This window comes from Vitis vinifera, chromosome 16, assembly GCF_030704535.1.
Source record: "Vitis vinifera cultivar Pinot Noir 40024 chromosome 16, ASM3070453v1".
Classification (NCBI taxonomy): Eukaryota; Viridiplantae; Streptophyta; class Magnoliopsida; order Vitales; family Vitaceae; genus Vitis; species Vitis vinifera.
The window spans coordinates 20,009,823-20,030,652 of NC_081820.1; the positions used below are offsets into that span (position 1 = coordinate 20,009,823).

Sequence of the window (20,830 nt, forward strand, 5' to 3'; positions counted from 1 at the left end):
TCACACATTTATGATGTCATTATTGAATTTAATAATATAAAAGGGCATATAGTATAATACAAGTCAACAAATGCTAGTCCAATTTTTTATGTTATATTTATTAATTATTTTTCAAAATATATTATTTGTATAAATTCAAAACCATACTACATTATTAATTAGATGCTAAGTTAGGATAAAAGTTGAAATTGAATAGACATGTACAAAGATAATAAATAAATATATTTGAATCATTTACAATATTTTATTTATTAAAAATTGATATCTATGAAATGATAGATATTTAACATTTTTATTTCATTTAATTTTAATTATATCCACAAATTCACATGGTTCTAGCCATCCAATTTCTTATTTATATATTGTTGAATTGACTTTACACTAAGATAAGATAAGTGAATTTCTATGATTATCATCTTTTTTTTTTTTCTTTTTTATTGCTACTCTTTATCTTGCATACAAATTCTCAATTTTTGTATCTTTCTTATCCTAAATTATTTATAATTCATTTCACCAACAACGGAAAATCCAATAGACCAACATATCAAAGTAGAGGGGCATGGTATGAGCATTCAACTATCAAACACGTGTGTAGAGGAACTCTTTGAGTCCACATGATGATTGAAGCATAAGCAGCTGAGACTAGTTGTTATATTTTGAAGAACTTTGAACTTGAAATCATCGAAGTTATCGATATTGATATAGCTTTATCCTAAAAATACTCATTCATAAATATCAATTGACAAAAAAAGAATTAGGTTAGCATAAAAGAAAACATATTTTGTATTTTATATATGTTTCTTTTTGTGTAATATATGAATTTATATTTAATTTGCAAGAATCAAGGGTTTCACGAAATGGTTTATCAAAGGTAACTCCCTATAGAAAATGATGTGAATCATCATCAATTTAGTGGATTTTCATTCAAAATTGTTGTACTTTTATGCCCTAAATTGGTGTGTATTTGTCATTTTATATTATGTTACAATGTGTTTGGCCCGATGAAATTACTATTCTACTATCCATTTTGACTCTTCTCATCCTCCTTAATGGGTTTAAATTGTCAAGACCAAGTTCTCACTGCAACTCTATGAAAGAATATAAGTTCTTCTACGTTTGATCAGAACAATGCATTACCTTGCCCAGTCCCTTCTCTCTTTTGGTCATGGTTCTTCCAAACTATACTAGAAGACCATCTTATAAAAGAATAAAAGGTTGGCTAATAGGAGCAACAGCAAAGCTGATGATGTTCAACTTTACATCAAAATGTTGGCATGGTTTTCAGTTTAATAACACTATGTTTATTACATTTTTGTAACCTTTGGTTGTTCAACATAAAATGATTAATATGGGAAATGTGAAAATGGTATCAGAAATGGAATTCCCTGGATCATCATGTGCTTTAAACATAGAACAAAGTTGTGGAAAATGAGCTCCTAAACAGAGAATTGTGAACAAAACTTTCCAATACATTAACAGGCAATTATATGCAAAAGTATCATAAAGAAACCAGATTGATTATCTAAATTTTCAATAAAAATGACAGAAAATGTGAAGAAGCATTACAGGGTATTCACTCGCAAGATTGGGCTTGTAGAAGTCCTAGGCATGAGACATATGACTGCCTTTAAATTTGCTTTCAAAAGCAATAGGTGCACCAGGTCCTACCAGCATGGCAATGGCAGCTGCTCCTCCAGTTGGTCGGGCTGGACCTTCTGCATAGACCTGAAACAAGGGAGGTCCCTTTAGATGTGATGTCCTTGAACCGGTGAAATAAAAATGGCAAAGAGAACGCAGGTAACCATGTCCACCCTGTTGGAGCTTGGGTTCTAAATCCAAAGGCTCATTGAAAGGATGTGCTTAATTTATTTATCCTTACAATGTTAGAAAGTCAATCTTTCTAAATCTTCCATATTAAGAATAGATGATTTGTATATGTTAGTTTTCCTATTGTAATTCCTGACTTATAGATGGATAGTCTAGAATATGGTAAGCTGATTCCTAACTTGTAGAGAAAGATCTCAAACCTCCTTGTATAAATACACACTTCAACATCAATAATAATTATTCAGCCAATTCTTCTTCTTTTCATGGTATCAGAGCAGGACTAAAATCCTGATTCATTGTTGCACTCTAATCTCTCTCGTGTAGCATCTCTTTTCTTCAATCATCATGGCAAAATCAGAGATTCCTACGAATTTCTCAAAGGCAGATCTCTCCAATCCCTATTTCACTCACCATTCAGATCACCCAGGTTTGGTTTTGATTTCCAAATCTTTGAATGGAGACAATTATTCGGCTTGGAAAAGGGCTATGATTCTAGCTTTAAACTCCAAGAACAAATTGGGTTTTGTTAATGGCTCGATCAAGGCTCCTTCAGAAGAAATTGATCCTGAAGGTTATGCGACTTGGTCACGGTGTAACGACATGGTTCACTCTTGGATCGTCAATACTCTCAATCCAGAAATTGCGGACAGTGTAATTTATTATTCTACTGCTCATGAAGTTTGGGAAGATCTCTGTGAGCGATTCTCTCAGAGCAATGCGCCTCGCATCTTTGAAATTCAGCGAGATATTGCTTGTCTTCGACAAGAGCAACTCTCTGTCTCTGCCTATTACACAAAATTGAAAGGCCTGTGGGATGAACTGGCTTCCTACAACGCTGCAGCACATGGGGCACAACAAGATCAACAAAAATTGATGCAATTTCTGATGGGTTTGAATGAATCTTACAGTGATATTCGCGGGCAAATCCTCCTGATGAATCCTCTTCCTTCTGTCCGCCAAGCATACTCCTCTATCTCTCAAGAAGAAAAGCAACGCCTCCTCACTTCGACGAACGCAGCAGCGGAATCTGCCGCAAGTGCTGCTATGGCCGTGCGTAGCAACGGCAAGTCTTCGACAACTTGGAAGGACGGAATAGATCGATCGAACACAAGAAGGATGGAACCGACTAATCGCCCCTCTGGTTCTCAAAATTTTCGGGAGAATCGGTCTTCTCAAGGACAAGATGGCAGACCATTTTTTGATCAAGATCGGCGCCGCATGGGTTCTGGTAGAGGACGTCCCCAGTGCTCGTATTGTGGAGATATGGGTCATTGGGTCCAAAAGTGTTTTCAACTACATGGATACCCACCAGACCATCCTAAAGCAAGAATGAACTTAGGCTCAAACTCAAATCGGAATAAAAGTTTTTCTGCGGCTAACCAAGTTTCTGAGGCAGATGAAGGGAAACCTGCAGTTGCATTGTCAGAAGCCCAACTCAAGCAACTTTTGTCACTTCTTAATAACCAAGATGAAAACTCTAGTTCCAAAGTGAATGCGGTAACAAAGCCAGGTTTGTCCAAAGTCGCTTCCCGCAATTGGATTATTGATAGTGGGGCAACAGATCATATTACTTCATCCTCTAAGTTATTGCATAAAGATAAAAATTGCTCGTTACCGCCCGTATTATTGCCTAGTGGAGAAAAAGCGAATATCGTTACGAAAGGGACTTTGCCTCTGAATTCCGTCTATTATCTGCATGATGTCTTATCTGTGCCTACATTCAAAGTTGATTTAATATCAGTTAGTCGTTTGACAAGAGGTCTAAATTGTTCAGTGACGTTTTTCCCTTATTGGTGTATTTTGCAGGATCTGGCTACGAGGAGGACGATTGGTTTGGGTAAACAACGTGACGGACTATACTATTTGGTGGCACTAGCGACGGAGAAATCTTTAACCAACCATTCCTCATCCACAAACCAACCAGCCTGCAATCTCGCCATCTCTTCCACTGATCTCTGGCACAGTCGCTTAGGCCATGTATCACCTTCTCGTTTGAGTTTCATTGCCAAGAATTTTTTGAATTTTTCTGTTCAGTCCAATAATGCTTGCCCTATATGTCCTTTGGCTAAGCAAAGTCGTTTACCTTTTGGTACTAGTGCTATTTCTTCTACAAAACCTTTTGAGATTATTCATTGTGACATTTGGGGACGTTATCGACACCCTTCTCTGTTTGGTGCCCATTACTTTCTCACTATTGTCGATGATTATACACGTTTCACTTGGATATTTTTAATGCGACATAAAGATGAAGCACAATCACTTTTAAAACGCTTCTTCAGCTATGTGTTCACACAATTTGAATTTCGCATTAAAACTTTTCGAAGTGACAATGGTAGAGAATTTACCTCACTTCGTTCCTTTTTCCAAGATAATGGTGTCATCTTTCAACATTCTTGTGTTTACACCCCTCAACAAAATGGGGTTGTGAAACGCAAACATCGTCATATTTTACAAGTAGCCCGAGCTTTGAAATTCCATGCTCAAGTTCCCACTCAATTTTGGGGGGAGTGTGCTCTCACTGCCGTACATATCATCAATCGGTTACTTTCACCAATATTGTCTTTCAAAACTCCTTTTGAATTGCTTTACTCAAAACCACCTTCTTACTCCCATCTCCGTGTTTTCGGATGTTTAGCCTATGCCACCAATGTTCACACCTCTCACAAATTTGATTACCGTGCCATGCCATCCATCTTCATTGGTTATCCTATTGGTCAGAAAGCATACAAATTATTTGATTTATCAACCAAAAAGGTCTTTACTAGCCGAGATGTCAAATTTCATGAAGATATTCTTCCTTATGTCTCTCTCAAGCCCAACTCTACTCTCCCTTCGTTGACCCATAATTCTGGTCCAATCCCCTTAGTGGCCCACGACATCTCTTCCTCCTTTGACTCTACTTCTCACGCACTTTCCCCTCTTCTTTCCAACCACACAAGCACACCGTCTCCCACCACAGAAAATGATGACTTTTCCTCTCCTTCTCGACCTTCCGAACTCATTATCGAACCTTCTTCTCAGATTGATCCAAACCCTTCACCATCGCCTTCTACAACTCTAGTATCGCCTTCTCCGGGGCCACCGTTTGCATCCATCCCATCCGCTCCTCCAGCTGAGACACCCATCTTTTCACCAGAAACACACTCACCCAAACCAGCCACTCCGCTCCGTCGCTCTAGCCGCCATATCGCCCCGCCAATCAAGCTCCACGATTATGTTTGCTCCCACGTTTCCTCCAATCAATCGTCTTCCTTGATTCCAGGTCCAACTAAAGGTACACGATATCCACTGGCCAATTATGTTTCTTATCACAGATATAAGCCTACATATAGATCTTTTGTTGCTCAACATAGTGCTGTCACAGAACCCAGGTCTTATTCGGAAGCAGCCGCTCATCCTGAGTGGCAGAAGGCAATGCGTTCTGAATTGCAAGCTCTCCAAGCTAATGGCACTTGGTCTCTCACTCCACTTCCGGCCGGCAAGACACCGATTGACTGTCGATGGGTGTATAAAATTAAACACCGTTCAGATGGGTCTATTGAGCGTTACAAAGCACGATTGGTAGCGAAAGGCTTTACTCAATTAGAAGGTGTCGATTATCAGGATACCTTTTCTCCCACCGCCAAGATCATATATGTCCACTGCTTGCTTGCATTGGCCGCAGCCCGTGACTGGTCTATTCATCAAATGGATGTTAACAACGCTTTTCTTCATGGCGACTTACATGAGGAAATATATATGTCTCCGCCGCTAGGGCTTCGACGACAGGGGGAGGAAAACTTGGTATGTCGCCTTCATAAATCACTCTACGGTCTGAAACAAGCTTCTCGCCAGTGGTTCGCCAAGTTCTCAGAAGCTATTCAATCCGCCGGTTATGCACAATCTCGAGCCGATTATTCTTTGTTCACCAGAAAACAAGGCAAGTCCTTTACTGCCCTCTTGATATATGTTGATGATATTCTGATTACTGGAAATGATCCTGTGAGCATTGCTACAACAAAAAAATTTCTACATAGTCATTTTCATCTCAAAGATCTGGGTGATTTAAAATACTTTCTTGGCATTGAGGTTTCTGCTTCTAAAAATGGGATTTTTATTTCCCAACGTAAGTATGCATTAGAGATTATTGAGGATGCAGGATTGTTGGGCGCTGCCCCTATTGATACACCTATGGAACGAGGATTGAAATTGTCTGATAAGAGCGATTTGCTCAAGGATCAAGGTCGTTATAGGAGATTGGTTGGAAGGTTAATATATCTAACTGTGTCGAGGCCAAATATCACTTATGCAGTTCATGTGTTAAGCCGGTTTATGCATCAACCGAGAAAGGCTCATATGGAAGCAGCGTTCAGAGTTGTACATTATCTCAAGAATGCACCTGGTCAGGGTCTGTTCTTCTCTTCGAATAATGATTTTAGATTGAGAGCCTATTGTGATTCTGATTGGGCAGGTTGTCCACTTACTAGAAGGTCCACTACAGGCTACTATGTATTCCTTGGACCTTCACTGATTTCTTGGAGATCAAAGCGACAAAAAACAGTGTCACTCTCTTCAGCCGAAGCAGAGTATCGTGCAATGACAGGAGCTTGTTGTGAGTTGACATGGCTTCGATACCTTTTGAAAGATTTGGGTGTTTTACATAAGGAACCTGCCTTACTGTATTGTGACAACAAGGCAGCATTGCACATTGCAGCCAACCCTGTTTTCCATGAGCGTACTAGACACATTGAGATGGATTGTCACTATATTAGGGACAAGATCCAAGATGGTTCCATTATTACAAGACATGTGAGCTCAGCGCACCAACTTGCAGACATTTTGACTAAACCATTGGGAAAGGAGTTTTTTGCTCCTATGATTCGCAAGTTGGGAGTGCAGGATATCCACTCTCCAACTTGAGGGGGAGTGTTAGAAAGTCAATCTTTCTAAATCTTCCATATTAAGAATAGATGATTTGTATATGTTAGTTTTCCTATTGTAATTCCTGACTTATAGATGGATAGTCTAGAATATGGTAAGCTGATTCCTGACTTGTAGAGAAAGATCTCAAACCTCCTTGTATAAATACACACTTCAACATCAATAATAATTATTCAGCCAATTCTTCTTCTTTTCATACAACCTTTGCCTGACAGCTTAGTTTGAATAGGGATATGGCAGCTTCAAAATCAAGAGTTGAAGTGGATTTTGGCTGCTTTGAAGCCTTTATTCATTATTCATAAAAGCAAGCACAATTTTGTAGTCTTCAAGTTAGATATCCAAAATCATCCAATCATAATAGTTTAAGAATAGACAATCTTCTAGGGCGAACTCATCATAAGGCCAAGCAAACAAAACATGCCCACTGTCCAGTTACAGGGCTTGATAATATGTTTGGGGTCTGAGCCCCACATACAAATTCCCTCCATAACATTTCATAGAAAGCCAGCTCTTTTAGAAGCCATTTGCTTCTCTACTTCCAACTACAACTAAATCTTTCAAATAAACAATGGATGAAGAAAGTCTAGGCCCATTAAGAAAGAGATCATACAGCATTGTTGGTGCACACAACAAGTCCATGACGCCCATCCCATGAACTACTCTCCACCCAATTTATACAATTGAATAAAGCTGCAGTCCCACCATAGCATGCATTTGTTGAATCCACTCCTTCAATGTCAGTATTACCAGATTCCTGTTTGTTTACATGAGTAAAGCAGAATATTCTCAAAATTTTAAAAAAGAAATTTAAGAATTACAAAGGATCATAGCTGCACAAAGAAAAACATTTTGTAGAATATGGATGGTACATATATGACATGTGATGTCAATAAATTCTCTCTTACACAGAAAGGGAGAGTTCAAAATCAGTATGATTGCAAACCTGTGCAAGACCAAATGCCTGCATCCTTGCTTAATTGAGTGACACTCAAGTCTCCATGGAATCACAGGCTTTTACCTACTGAAGTTAATGTTAGTTTCTATAGGCTGACCCAGAGTTTTCATGACCCTAAGACTGCTCACAGCCAACTAAGGTCCAAGTTTTGAGGCAGTGTTGGTGCTATCATGGCCATAGTTATAATACCGCATATCCCTTAGATGGTGTCAAATTCTTAAATTTATGGGTTATCCAACTTCATTCCTTGAGAATAAGCCTCAAGGGTCCACAACTATAAGGAGACGACTCTTGAGTACCAAAAAGGGAAGTATCTTTGAACAGTTTTGAAAAAATCAAAAGGAAATGAAAAGGATACTCTGAGTCCAAAAAAAATAAGGATTACCTCAAAAATTTGCATTAGGAAGGTCTTAATGGACTTGCTTTTGTCTATCACAGTTTCACTGCCAACTTCCAGCCGTCCAATTTTATCTGTGATTGATAGTTGACACCTGCTCAAACTTGGATGCTTGCCATGATTATTTGCAATATGTAGACGACAGTCCCAAGCAAATTTTGAATGAATATGTTTAATTTTTCAAAATTCCAATTTTTAAATTTAATTTTCAAAATTTCCATTCTCAAGTAATTCTTCAAATTTTCAATTTTTAAATTTAATTTTTAAAACTCCAAACTCTCAAATAATTTTCAAAATTTCAATTTCTTTCAAATTTAATTTTCAAAATTCCAATTTCTTTCAAATTTAATTTCCAAACTCCAATTCTCAATTAATTTCCAAAATTCCAATTTCTTTCAAATTTAATTTTCAAAACTCCAATTCTTAAATTTAATTTTTAAAGTTCCAAACTCTCAAATAATTTTCAAAATTCCAATTTCTTTCAAATTTAATTTCCCAAAATTATAATTCTTAAATTTGATTTTCGAAACTCCAATTCTCAATTAATTTTCAAAATTCCAATTTCTTTCAAAATTAATTTTCAAAACTCCAATTCTTAAAACTCCAAACTCTCAAATAATTTTCAAATTTCCAATTTCTTTCAAATTTAATTTCCAAAATTCTAATTCTTAAATTTAATTTTTGAAACTCCAAACTCTCAAATAATTTTCAAAACTCCAATTTCTTTCAAAATTTAATTTCCAAAATTCCAATTCTTAAATTTAATTTTCAAAACTTCAATTTTCAAAACTCCAATTTCTTTCAAAATTTAATTTCCAAAATTTCAATTCTTAAATTTAATTTTCAAAACTCCAATTTTCAAATAATTTTCAAAATTCCAATTCTTTAATTAATTTTCAAAAATCCAATTTTCAAATAATTTTCAAGACTTCAATTTTTAAATAAATTCCAAAACTCTAGTTTTCTTTCAAATAATTTTAATTTCACTCCGGTTTTCAATTTTTTTTTATCCTACCACTTTTCATCATCCATTAGGGTTCTAAGTCGCTAAAAATCCTATTTTTAAATAAATTTGCTACCTTTCCTTTCAAGTAAGCACTTTTCTCAAATTTTCTTTGATTTTAAAATAATTTTTTTTTCGTTTTCTTTGATTTTAAATAAGTAAGAATAGATTTTTCATAATTCTAAAATAATGGAATTTGTAAGACTAATTCATGCAAGATAAATTGGGCTTTGGTGGGAGTCCTACATATGATCTCTTTTGATTGTCAATTGTTATGCTTAATGTATATTGCTTGATCTTTGTCTTACTCTTTGATATACATGTGATAATTTTATACTTGAGCTAACCTTGTTTTCATGATAGCGCAATATTACTTGCTGCCAAGATATGCTCTCACTCCCACTTTGCTTATTCTCATACATGATTCCTTTTATTATTTGATCATTTTATTGGTATCTATTAATTTTCTAGTTAATTACCATGTTTACTTCACCTTACTTAGTAGAGACGAACTTAGAGGGGTGTTTCGGTCTTTTTACCGTACCTTCTCAATAAGTAACCTGACCTCCGGACCCGACTCAATTTTTCACATTCTTTCTTATTTTATTTTTTTCCCTTTAAAAATAAAATAAAAATAAGTGGCGACTTCAAAGTCTTTTTCTAAAAATCATATTTTCACTAAATAAATAAAAAGCAAGTCGCGCCATTGAGTAGGAACGCATCGAGTAAAATACGGGGTCCACACTATAAGTTTGCTACAAGACTAAATATTTTCTTTTTGACAAGTTTCCTAAAAATGAAAAACAAATCTCCCATTGAAGTAAAAAAAAAAAACAAAAAATAGAATAAAAAGATAATAATAAACATTTTTGTTGGCAAAACTTAAAGAAAGGAGGAGAAAAGTTGCTAAAATTAAGGAACCAAATTCCTTGAATAAAGCAATCAAATTTTGGGAATTCAAAATTCAATTTCCCTCTTTCACGAAATTGGTACCCTACAAATTTTTATTATCCTTGTATTGAATATGATAAAGGCTTTGGTTTGAAGATTGTAGACATCAAAATTTTTTGTAAAATAAATTATCATTAAATTGGTTTTTTTTTTTAAAAAAAAAAAAACTATTGGTCCTACACATATTCGACACTTGCCATACGTTGAAAAGGTGACACGTGGTCAAATTTGGAAGACTACAAAATTTAGTCTTCCAAATAAAATCAAATCTTCCAAATTATTGTTAAAAGAGAATTAAAAAAATTAAATAAATATTCTCTAATTGACAATTTTTTTTTAAAAAAGAAACAAATATTCTTTTTGAAATCAAAAGAGAACAAAATAATAATAATAATAATAATAAATAAATAAATATTCTCTGACAAATTTACTTAATTGAGAATTTATTGATCTTCCAAATTATAATCAAAGTGAAAGAATAAGAGGAAGATATTTTTTTGTAAAAAATATTACCACAGAGATTGTACCCTACAAATTTTAATTTTAATTAAATATTTTATTTCGTATCATTTTTCCTATTGTTTTGATTACATTGTAGGATCATTGGTAAAATTTATGGATACAAAGATATAAATTGATTATTAAATTATTAAGCCTGGTTTGGGTATATTGTTTGTATATACTTTTAATTTTAATTTTTTATTTTTAAAAAAATAGAAAATGACAATTAACTACCATGTAAAATGTAAGAACCTTTATATTAAAAAATCGTGACTTTTAAGAAATGTTTAAAAATTTTAAGGTAGTAAAAAATATTTACTATCTCAAATTTAAAAAGTTTTAAAAATAATTTTAAATCCATACTCTTTTATATAAAAGTTACTACCGTTTTATTTTAAAAATAAAAAATAGAAAAGGTATCTAACTCTAAATTTTGAAATTCGGTCCGGCTATGTTTGGTACAATTATTTACTTATTTTAGGATTTTTTTTTTAGTAAATTTAATCCGTAAAAATTTGAAAATAATTAAAATTATTATGTTTCTCATCTCAAATCCTCTTTTATATATAAAAATTCTCAATATTTCTCATACATTATATATTTCTTTATATTTTTTCTTTATAAAAAAAAAACTCTCAGTCAATATACCAAATAAATATTTTCCTAATTTTCTATTAGGTTATTATATTTTCTTTATATTTTCTTTATATTTTCCTTATTAGTAAGAACTTTCCTATTATTACTTATTTAAACAATTGATTTTTTACATTGAATATTCTAAAAATATACATATGTGCCCTTTCTTACCATTTTTTGTTTGTATTTTTTTTTTCCAAATTAAAAGAAATATAAATAAATAAATATTTATAAATAACAATATTTGAGGTCTAGTATAATTCAAATTCTATTTCCTATTTTAATTCAAACTAATAATAAACTTCTACTCAAATTCAAACTTTATATCCAACTTTAATTTAAACTAACTAAAAAATAAATAAATATTAATATTTAAATTAAGTATAAACATTAATTTTTTCTTATAGCATGATTGATTTAGTAAATAATTAGAGTTGGCGAAATTAGTTTTAAATGTTTGACAAAATTATATATAACATAATAGGTGAATTTGTTTACAAATTTAAATATAGATTAATTCGAAGAAGTTAATTTGTTTTTGTCCAATAAATAAATAAAAGAAAAGAAAAGATAATGCATTAAAATAATAAAATTAAACTTTAATTTTTCTATTCTTCTTACGTTAATAATAGGAAAGCATATATGTGAATCCAAGTAGTAATAAAATCAGGTTACCTCTTTCTATTCCTCTATATATAGGCTATCCCGGCTTAGTCTTTATCGATTCAGTTATGGAGGACGATGGTGAATGGGCTTGGCTCCCCAAGGACTTGCTGCACTCCATATTAGACCAGCTACAGCCAATGGAAGATGTTATCAGATTCAGCGCCGCTTGTACGGAATGGCGTTCTGTTGCGGTAGCGAATTTGAAAAGTCGCTCTCTTCATCAAAGAGGAGTTCCATTCTTGATGAGTCGTACAAAAGACAATATCGGTAATTTACACAGCGTGACCCAGAAGAAGATGTATAAATTCCGGTTTCCAATGCCTCACAATATGAAGTGTTGCGGCTGTTCCCTCGGTTGGTTGATCATGGTCGATGTCACCATGGACGTCATCCTCTTCAATCCCTTCTCCGGCAACGCCATTACTCTTCCTCCCATCCGAAGATTGGTATTTGAAAAACGTTATGCGTTGGAATTTGAAGATACCCGCCGCCTCTCTGTTCTCCAACGATATGAATATGAAATACGATTGCGAGAAGAATATGGGGAAGAAGAATTGGGTTTGAGCCCCGATGACATGACATTTGATTTAGAAGACGATGATGAAATACAAGGAGAAGAAGAAACTGATGATGAAGAAGAAGAAGAAGAAGAAGAAGAAAAAAAAGAAAAAAAAGAGAGAGAGATAGGGAGTGAGTGCCGCATAATAAAAGGTGTATTGTCTGCAGATCCTAGCGTATGTCCAGATGATTACGTACTGATGGTTATATATGGTGTAGAAGAAAGGTTAGCCTTCATTAAATCTGGTGATGAAGATTGGACTTACGTTGATAATAAAACTAGTGGCTTTGATTATCTCTTTAAGACAAGTCCTCGAGTTAAGGGTTTTCGGTATTTCGAGGACATCCTTTATTGGAAAAGCCAGTTTTATGCTGTGGACCGCCTCGGAAAACTTCTATCTTGTGAAATCAATACAAATTTTACCGATTTGAGAGTTAAGATTGTTGATGTTCCAAAGGGAGGATTTGGGATTGATGCTACTTCTAGTTCAACTTTTTTTCAACAAGTTGTCGAAAGTTTTCAAAATAATTCAACAATTTGGTCAGCCTTTCTGGTAGAATCAATTGAAGGGGATTTACTTTGGGTTCCTAAGTTTAGGTTTAAGTTTCTTACTATGAAATTTTACGTTTATCAGCTAGCAGATAATGGTGGTAATGTAGGATGGGTTAAGAAAAAGGATTTGGGTGATGCTGCCTTATTCCTTGGAGACAACCATTCTATTTCAGTTCGCGCTTCTGATTTTACTGGATGTGAGCCAAACTCCATATATTTCGCGGACAAGGAGGATGAGACTGTATGGTGTTATCCTGGTTATCCTTTTGACATGGGTGTATACAACTTGAAACACAAATCAATTGCACGAGACTACCAATTGAATCCTTCCCAAAGATCGATGCCACCTCCGATTTGGATATTGCCTACATTCATGTGAAGCTTCTTTTATTTAGATATTTCAATTTATTTTTAGTAAATTTATATATTCCAATTGTCAGAATTAGTTAATCATATTATTTTATAATCCACTAGATTAAAATCCAAGATCCTGCGTTTCATGCCACTCACATGGTCGTGGCCTCGGAGATAAATGGAAAGGGGTTTTCAGAGAAGGAAAAGAAACCAACCTAAATTCCATGATACATTCCAATCAATAATTTACCACAATTCATAATTTTAAACTCTTTTAGGATAAAAAGGCTTAAATATATGATAGGGACAAACTTGTCAATCAACACATAAAAAAAAACCGACATTCTTAGCAAAACACAAATTCAAGCTTTATAATCCAATCGGATAGGATATGCATATCCAAATATATCATATCTCAAAATCATATTCTAAAATATGATTTCCAATGAGATTCATATCTAATGGGATGTATTATATTATATTATTTATTCATATGTTCCAATTTTAGTGAAATGATTATGATTTTTAATCATATGTGCATGTCATTGTTAGCCTTTACTAAAGACATTTTTTTTTTAATCTATCTATGCTTTACATTATCAGGTTTTTGACTTTATAATCCATTAGCGTTTCATGCACTCACATGGCCATGTGTGGACCCCGCATTTTCACACAATGCGTTTCCACTTGATGGCGAAACTCGCTTTTATTTATTTATTTATTTGGTGAAAAATTGATTTTTAGAAAAAGACTTGGAGTCACCACTTATTTTTGTTTTATTTTTTTAAAGGGAAAACAAAATAAGAAAGAAAAACCCTAAGTGTGACTCCTTATTTGGAAAAGTAGGTCTATGAAAAACCGAGTCGGGGTTCGAGGGTCAACTTACTTATCGAGAAGGTACGGTGGTGAGCCATAACACCTCTCTAAGCCCCTAAAAATGGGTCTCTACTAATAAAATGAAGCAGGTATGACAATTAACTAGGAGATCAATGGATACCAAAGACATCATAGATTTTAAGCAAGTCATGATAATGAATAAATGAACAAAGTGAGAGTGAGAGCGTACCTTGACAACAAGTAATGAAGCGCTATCATGAAATAGAGTTAGTGTGCAATAACAAATACAAAATATATCACATGCATATCAAAGAGCAAGACTAAGATCAAACAACATTCATTAAGTATAACAATTGACAATAAGAAGAGAAAACTCATATGTAGGGCCTTTACCAAATCCCAATTTATTTGCATGAATTGGTCTCACAAATTTCATTATTTCGAAATTATGAAAAATTCATTCTTGCTTATGTAAAATCAAGAGAAACAAAAGTTTATTTGGAAACCAGAGTGGAATTAAAATTGTTCGAGAGAAAACTGGATTTTTGAAATTTATTTGAAAATTGGAGTCTTGGGAATTAAATTTAAGAATTGGAATTTTGGAAATTAAATTTGGAAGGAATTCGAACTTTTAAAATTATTTGAGAATTAGAGTTTTGAAAATTAATTTAAGGAATTAGAACTTTGGAAATTAAATTTGAAAGAAATTGAAATTTTGAAAATTATTCTAGAATTATTTGAAGATGGAATTTTTGAAAATAAAATAATAATAATAATAATAATAATAATAATAATAATATTAATAATATTAATAATAATACTAATAATAACAATAATAATAATAATAAGAATAATAATAAATAATAATAATAATAATAATAATAATAATAATAATGATAATAATAAAAAATAAATATGAAAATTGGAATTTTGGAAGTTAGAAGTTAAATTCGAAAATCGAAAAATTGGAATTTTGGAAATTGAGAATTAAATTTGGAAATAGGAATTTTGAAGAATTATTTAAAGATGGATTTTTTAAAAATAAATAAATAAAATAATAATAATAACGAAAATAATAATGATTAAATAAATAAATTTGAAATTTGGAATTTTTGGAAATTGAAAATTAAATTCGGGAATTGAAAATTTGGAATTTCAGAAATTGGAATTAAATTTGGAAATAGGAATTTTGAAGAATTATTTAAAGATGAAAATTTTAAAAATAAATAAATAAAATAATAATAATAACGAAAATAATAATGATTAAATAAATAAATGTGAAAATTGGAATTTTGGAAATTGAAAATTAAATTCGAACATTGAAAAATTGGAATTTCGGAAATTAGGAATTAAATTTGGAAATAGGAATTTTGAAGAATTATTTAAAGACGGAATCTTAAAATAAATATATAAATAAATAAAGTAATAATAATAATGAAAATAATAAGGATTAAAATAAATAAATGTGAAAATTGAAATTTTGGATATTGGGAATCAAATTTGAAAATTGAAAAATTGGAATTTCGGAAATTGGGAATTAAGTTTGGAAATAGGAATTTTGAAGAATTATTTAAAGATGGAATTTTAAAAAATAAATAAATAAAATTATAATAATAAATAAAATAATAATGATTAAATAAATAAATGTGAAAATTGGAATTTTGGAAATTGAAAATTAAATTGGAGAATTGAAAAATTGGAATTTCGGAAATTAGGAATTAAATTTGGAAATAGGAATTTTGAAGAGTTTATTTAAGAATGGAAACTTGAAAAATACATTCAGGATTTTAAATTTGACATGTAGGATAAAAAATAAATAAATATATAAAATAAAATAAAATAAAAAGATGATACATGAACAACTATATAACGTCTAGTTTAAAGGATAAATAAATAAATCACTCACTAATAATATTTTTATGTCAAATATCTATTTAATCACCAACTATATAACAACTAGTTTTAGGGGTAAATAAGTAAACAACTCACCAATACTCCTCTATAAATACCTTTCATTTTAATTTTTTGTCTATTCTCTCTCTTTATATTGTTTACCATTCTCTCTAATTTCTCTTTTCACAATTCTCTAAATTGAAATTCTCTCAAGTGATAAAGATATCTACTAACTCTACAAGCACTAAAGACATCTACTAACTCTACAAGTGGTCATCATTCACAAGGTTGAGGTATTTATATTTAGTTATTTCATTTATTTATTTTAATTCTATATATTTAATTTAATTGTTCTCTTTCTTTTACCTTATTTTTTTTTCCTCTAAAATAATTCCAGCCACTTCAACCATCTTTCCTATTTAGATACTTTTTTGTTGTGATTTTATTTTATCCTTATGTTTATATTATATTTACCAAATTTTCATTCCTATTGTTCACAATTAAGAATGACATTTGTATAATTTCAGCAAACTCCAAACCCTTTTTTCCTACTTAGAAACTACCACTTATGCTCAGTGCCCCATCACTTGCACCAATTTTGCACTTAGTAAAATGATTAAAAAAAATGAAATCCTTATTTTATATTATATTTACCAAATTGTCATTCATTTTGTTCACCATTAAGAATGACATTCGTATAATTTCAGTAAACTACAAACCCTCTCTTCCTATTTGGAAACTTACACTTATGCCTAGTGTCCCCATCACTTGCACACCATTTTTGCACGCAATAAAATGATTAAAAAAATGAAAATCCTTATTTTTATATTATATTTACCAAATTGTCATTCCTTTTGTTCACCATTAAGAATGACATTTATATAAATTCAGCAAACTCCAAACCCTCTTTTCCTTTTAAGAAACTACCACTTAGGCCCAGTGTCCCATCACTTGCACCATTTTTGCACGCAGTAAAATGATTAAACAGAATAAAAATCCTTATTTTTATATCATATTTACCAAATCGCCATTCCTTTTGTTCACCATTAAGAATGACATTCATATAATTTCAGCAAACTCCAAACCATCTTTTACTACTTAGAAACTACCATTTATGCCTAGTGCCCCATCACTTGCACCATTTTTACATGTAGTAAAATAATTTAAAAAAAATGAAAATCCTTATTTTTATATTATATTTACCAAAGTCGAGTTTTCTCTGTTGTTTTCATGCTCATAGGGCAATGGAGACATTGTTCCTGCTCTGCCTTTGCTGGAGGAGGAGGAATAGAAGGTGGAGAATGGGGAGGTGGATTCATCAATGGAGGATGGGGAGGTGAATTCATCGGTGGAGGATGGGGAGGTGGATTCATCGGTGTTCAGCAAGAAGAAACAATTGTTTTTTATTCATTACCTATTATGTTTGATTTTTAAGTATTGAAAACTGAGTTTGGTGAAATCGGACAAGCAAAACCGAAAGATTAATTGAGAGCCCGTTCTTGGCATCGATTGCTCACTTTCATCTTTGAAATTTAGGGGGTTTGTATTAGGAATGCCTTCTTTTACTTGTATATATTTAAAAATTATTTTTAAATTAAAGAATAAAAATTATTTTTTTAATATTTTCTAAAAACAAATAGCATTTAGTAACTAGTTTTTTAAAATCACTTTTCAAAAAACAAAAAAAATAAATAACCATTTGGATAAATTATTTTTAAAAATAATTTTCTTATTTTTATTTTGTGAATTCAATTTATTTTACTAATGAAATTTAATTCAAGTCTTATTAAACTTAAAAATAGTTTTATAATTACAAATATATTAATGATAATATTTTAGTATATATTATAAAAATATGGATCTTAACATCTTTATAAAATATAATTAATTTTTTTTATTAAAAATAAATAATATTAATTTAAAATTAATAATATTTTATTTAAAATAAATTTAGAAACAAATAAAATCTAATATATTTTTAATATTAAAGTATGCAAAGCTTTTCATTACATCTACACTTTTAGTATTCAATTATGACATGTTATTTTGGATTAGTTTTGGTTTATTATGTAATTAATTAGGTCATTTTTTTTTTTAATTTCACACCATCTAAAAAATCAGAAGATTTGTTAAAGGATTTAAGACATTAAGCCTTAGTTGATTTAGAATTTATTTACCTAGTGAAAAAATTCGAAAAATATTATTATGTGCATAGAAAAAACAATAAAATCATAACTTATTGTGTCTTAGTTTTGGTCTATTATTATAGATAATGATTAGATCTGTTTTTGAGTTGTAAATTATTTTAAAAAAATTATTAAACTAATTAAAAAATTCAATAAATTAAGTTTCACTTTATTTAATTTCATTTTTCTAGTTATATATGAAAAAAAAAAAAAAGTCATTTTGGATTGATTTTAGTAAGTGAATTATCACTAGTAATTGTGTTGTGTTTTGAATTTTAATTTATTTTAAAAATTAATATACTTGCTAACGAATCCAATGCATTAAATCTTATTTAATTTGGAGTATGCTTGTTTAATGAGAAAATTCACAAAAAAAAAAAAAAAAAAAAAGGTTTTATGTAGAAAAGAAAGAATCATTTTGAACTAATTTTGTCCACAAATTTCTTGTATTTTTAATTAACTTACTATTTGAGTTTTAAATTATTTTTAAAAATTACTTGACTCATTTACAAATTTAAAAACATTAAATTTTTCTTAATTTCAAGTTTATTTACTTAGTAAAAAATTAGTAAAAGTACAATTATATATATAAAAAAACTAACAAAGTTATTTATAATGAAGTTTAGTATGTGAATTTCTAAAAAAGAAAAAAGAATAACTTCAAAAAAGTTTTAAAAAATATTAGAAAAATAGGTGTAATTGTGAAATAAATCATATTTGATCTTTCAGCTGCTTTCATTCTCATTCACGGCTACATGAATTGAATTCTGAATTAATCCTTCATTAACCAACAAGTGATAATGATCTCTGATCTTTCAAGTATTGGAGATTGAGTTTGGAGAAATTGTGAAAGCATGACCAAAAAATCGAGTCAATTCTTTGTATCCCTGAGTTTTTTTTTCATTGCAGTGAGTCACATGCCTTTAGAGTTTTTTCCATTATAGTAATATTGATTGAAATTAGGGGCTTGATAAAATCTATGGATGGCATGACAAATGTGAAGTAATGGTTACTTATACTTCTTATATATTAATCAACATCAATAATTAATTTGAAGTTGCCCAACGAGCCACACAAATAAACTCGAATGCTATTTTACGGTTTTTTTTTTAATGGCAACTGCCACCTATAGTTCAGCTGATGTGAAGAAAATTAAACATTATATATATATTGTAGCTCATTCGAGGTTGATATATTGTGCTTTATATTTGGCAGGTATGAATCTAATATTATTCATGAAATTGCTCAGAACATTTTCAATAGGCTGAATCGTAAACACTTACATATTGATGGCCATCTGGTTGGAATGGATTCTTGTTTGGAAGAAATGACTTCACTACTATGTATGATTCAAATGATGTCCGCATGATAGGAATACATGGAAATGGGGATATTGCTCCTACTCCGCCCTGCTAGAGGAAGAGGAAGAGAAGGTGGAGGAGGTGGATTCATCGGTGGAGAATGGAGAGGTGGATTATTGGTGTTTAGCAAGAAGAAATAGAGGGAGTTGAAAGTTGCAAGAATAAGAAAGAAAAGTGATTTTAAGTTGCTCTTTATTCATTACCAACTTAAGTTACAATTATGTTTGATTTTTAAGTATTAGAAACTGAGTTTGGTGAAATCGAACAAGCAAGACCAAAATATTAATTGAGAGCCCATTCTTGGCATCCCCGATTACTCGCTTTCATCTTAGAAATTTAGGGACCATTCTTGCACGCAGTAATTTCAGCAAATTCCAAACCCTCATTTCCTACTTAGAAACTACCACTTATGCCTAGTGCCCCATCACTTGCACCATTTTTACACGCAGTAAAATAATTTAAAAAAAAATGAAAATATTTATTTTTATATTATATTTACCAAATTGTCGTTCGTTTTGTTCATATAATTTCAGCAAACTCCAAACCCCTTTTTCCTACTTAAAAACTACCACTTATGTCAAATGCCCCATCACTTGCATCATTTTTGCACACAGTAAAATGATTAAAAAAAATGAAAATCTTAGTTTTATATGATATTTACCAAATTTTCATTCCTTTTGTTCACCATTAAGAATTACTTTCGTATAAATTCAGCAAACTTCAAATCCTTTTTTCCTTCTAAGAAACTACCACTTATGCCCAATGCCCCATCACTTGCACCATTTTTGCACGCAATAAAATGATTAAACAAAATAAAAATATTTATTTTTATATCATATTTACGAAATCATCATTCCTTTTGTTCACCATTAAGAATGATATTTGTATAATTCCAGCAAACTCCTAACCCTCTTTTCCTACTTAGAAACTACCATTTATGCCTAGTGCCCCATCACTTGCACCATTTTTACATGCAGTAAAATAATTTTAAAAATAATGAAAATCCTTATTTTTATATTATATTTATAAGAGTTGAGCTTTCTCTGTTGTTTTCATGCTCATAGGGCAATGGGAACATTGCTCCTGCTCCGCTTTTGTTGGAGAAGGAGGAAGAGAAGGTGGAGGATGGGGAGGTGGATTCATCGGTGTTCAGCAAGAAGAAACAGAGGAAGTTGAAAGTTGTAAGAATAAGAAAGAAAAGTGATTTTAAGTTGCTTTTTATTCATTACCAA

At 31.3% G+C, this 20,830-nt stretch overlaps 1 protein-coding gene across 1 annotated transcript; it reads left to right on the forward strand.

The window, feature by feature from the left end:
* Positions 1-11,921: 11,921 nt before the first annotated feature.
* On the forward strand, positions 11,922-13,346 carry LOC132255306 (putative F-box protein At5g55150). The gene is made up of 3 exons (XM_059743390.1): positions 11,922-12,414; positions 12,634-12,920; positions 13,050-13,346. Exons 1-3 carry the CDS (start codon positions 11,922-11,924, stop codon positions 13,344-13,346), a joined length of 1,077 nt encoding a protein of 358 aa, XP_059599373.1.
* Positions 13,347-20,830: the final 7,484 nt, after the last annotated feature.

Excerpts from the sequence above, each read along its gene's own strand:
- LOC132255306 (XM_059743390.1), top strand. The coding sequence starts at position 11,922 with ATGGAGGACGATGGTGAATGGGCTTGGCTCCCCAAGGACTTGCTGCAC. Across the intron at positions 12,415-12,633 it reads ATATGGGGAAGAAGAATTGG|AAGAAAGGTTAGCCTTCATT; the intron begins GTTTGAGCCCCG and ends TATATGGTGTAG. Across the intron at positions 12,921-13,049 it reads GTTCAACTTTTTTTCAACAA|CTAGCAGATAATGGTGGTAA; the intron begins GTTGTCGAAAGT and ends TACGTTTATCAG.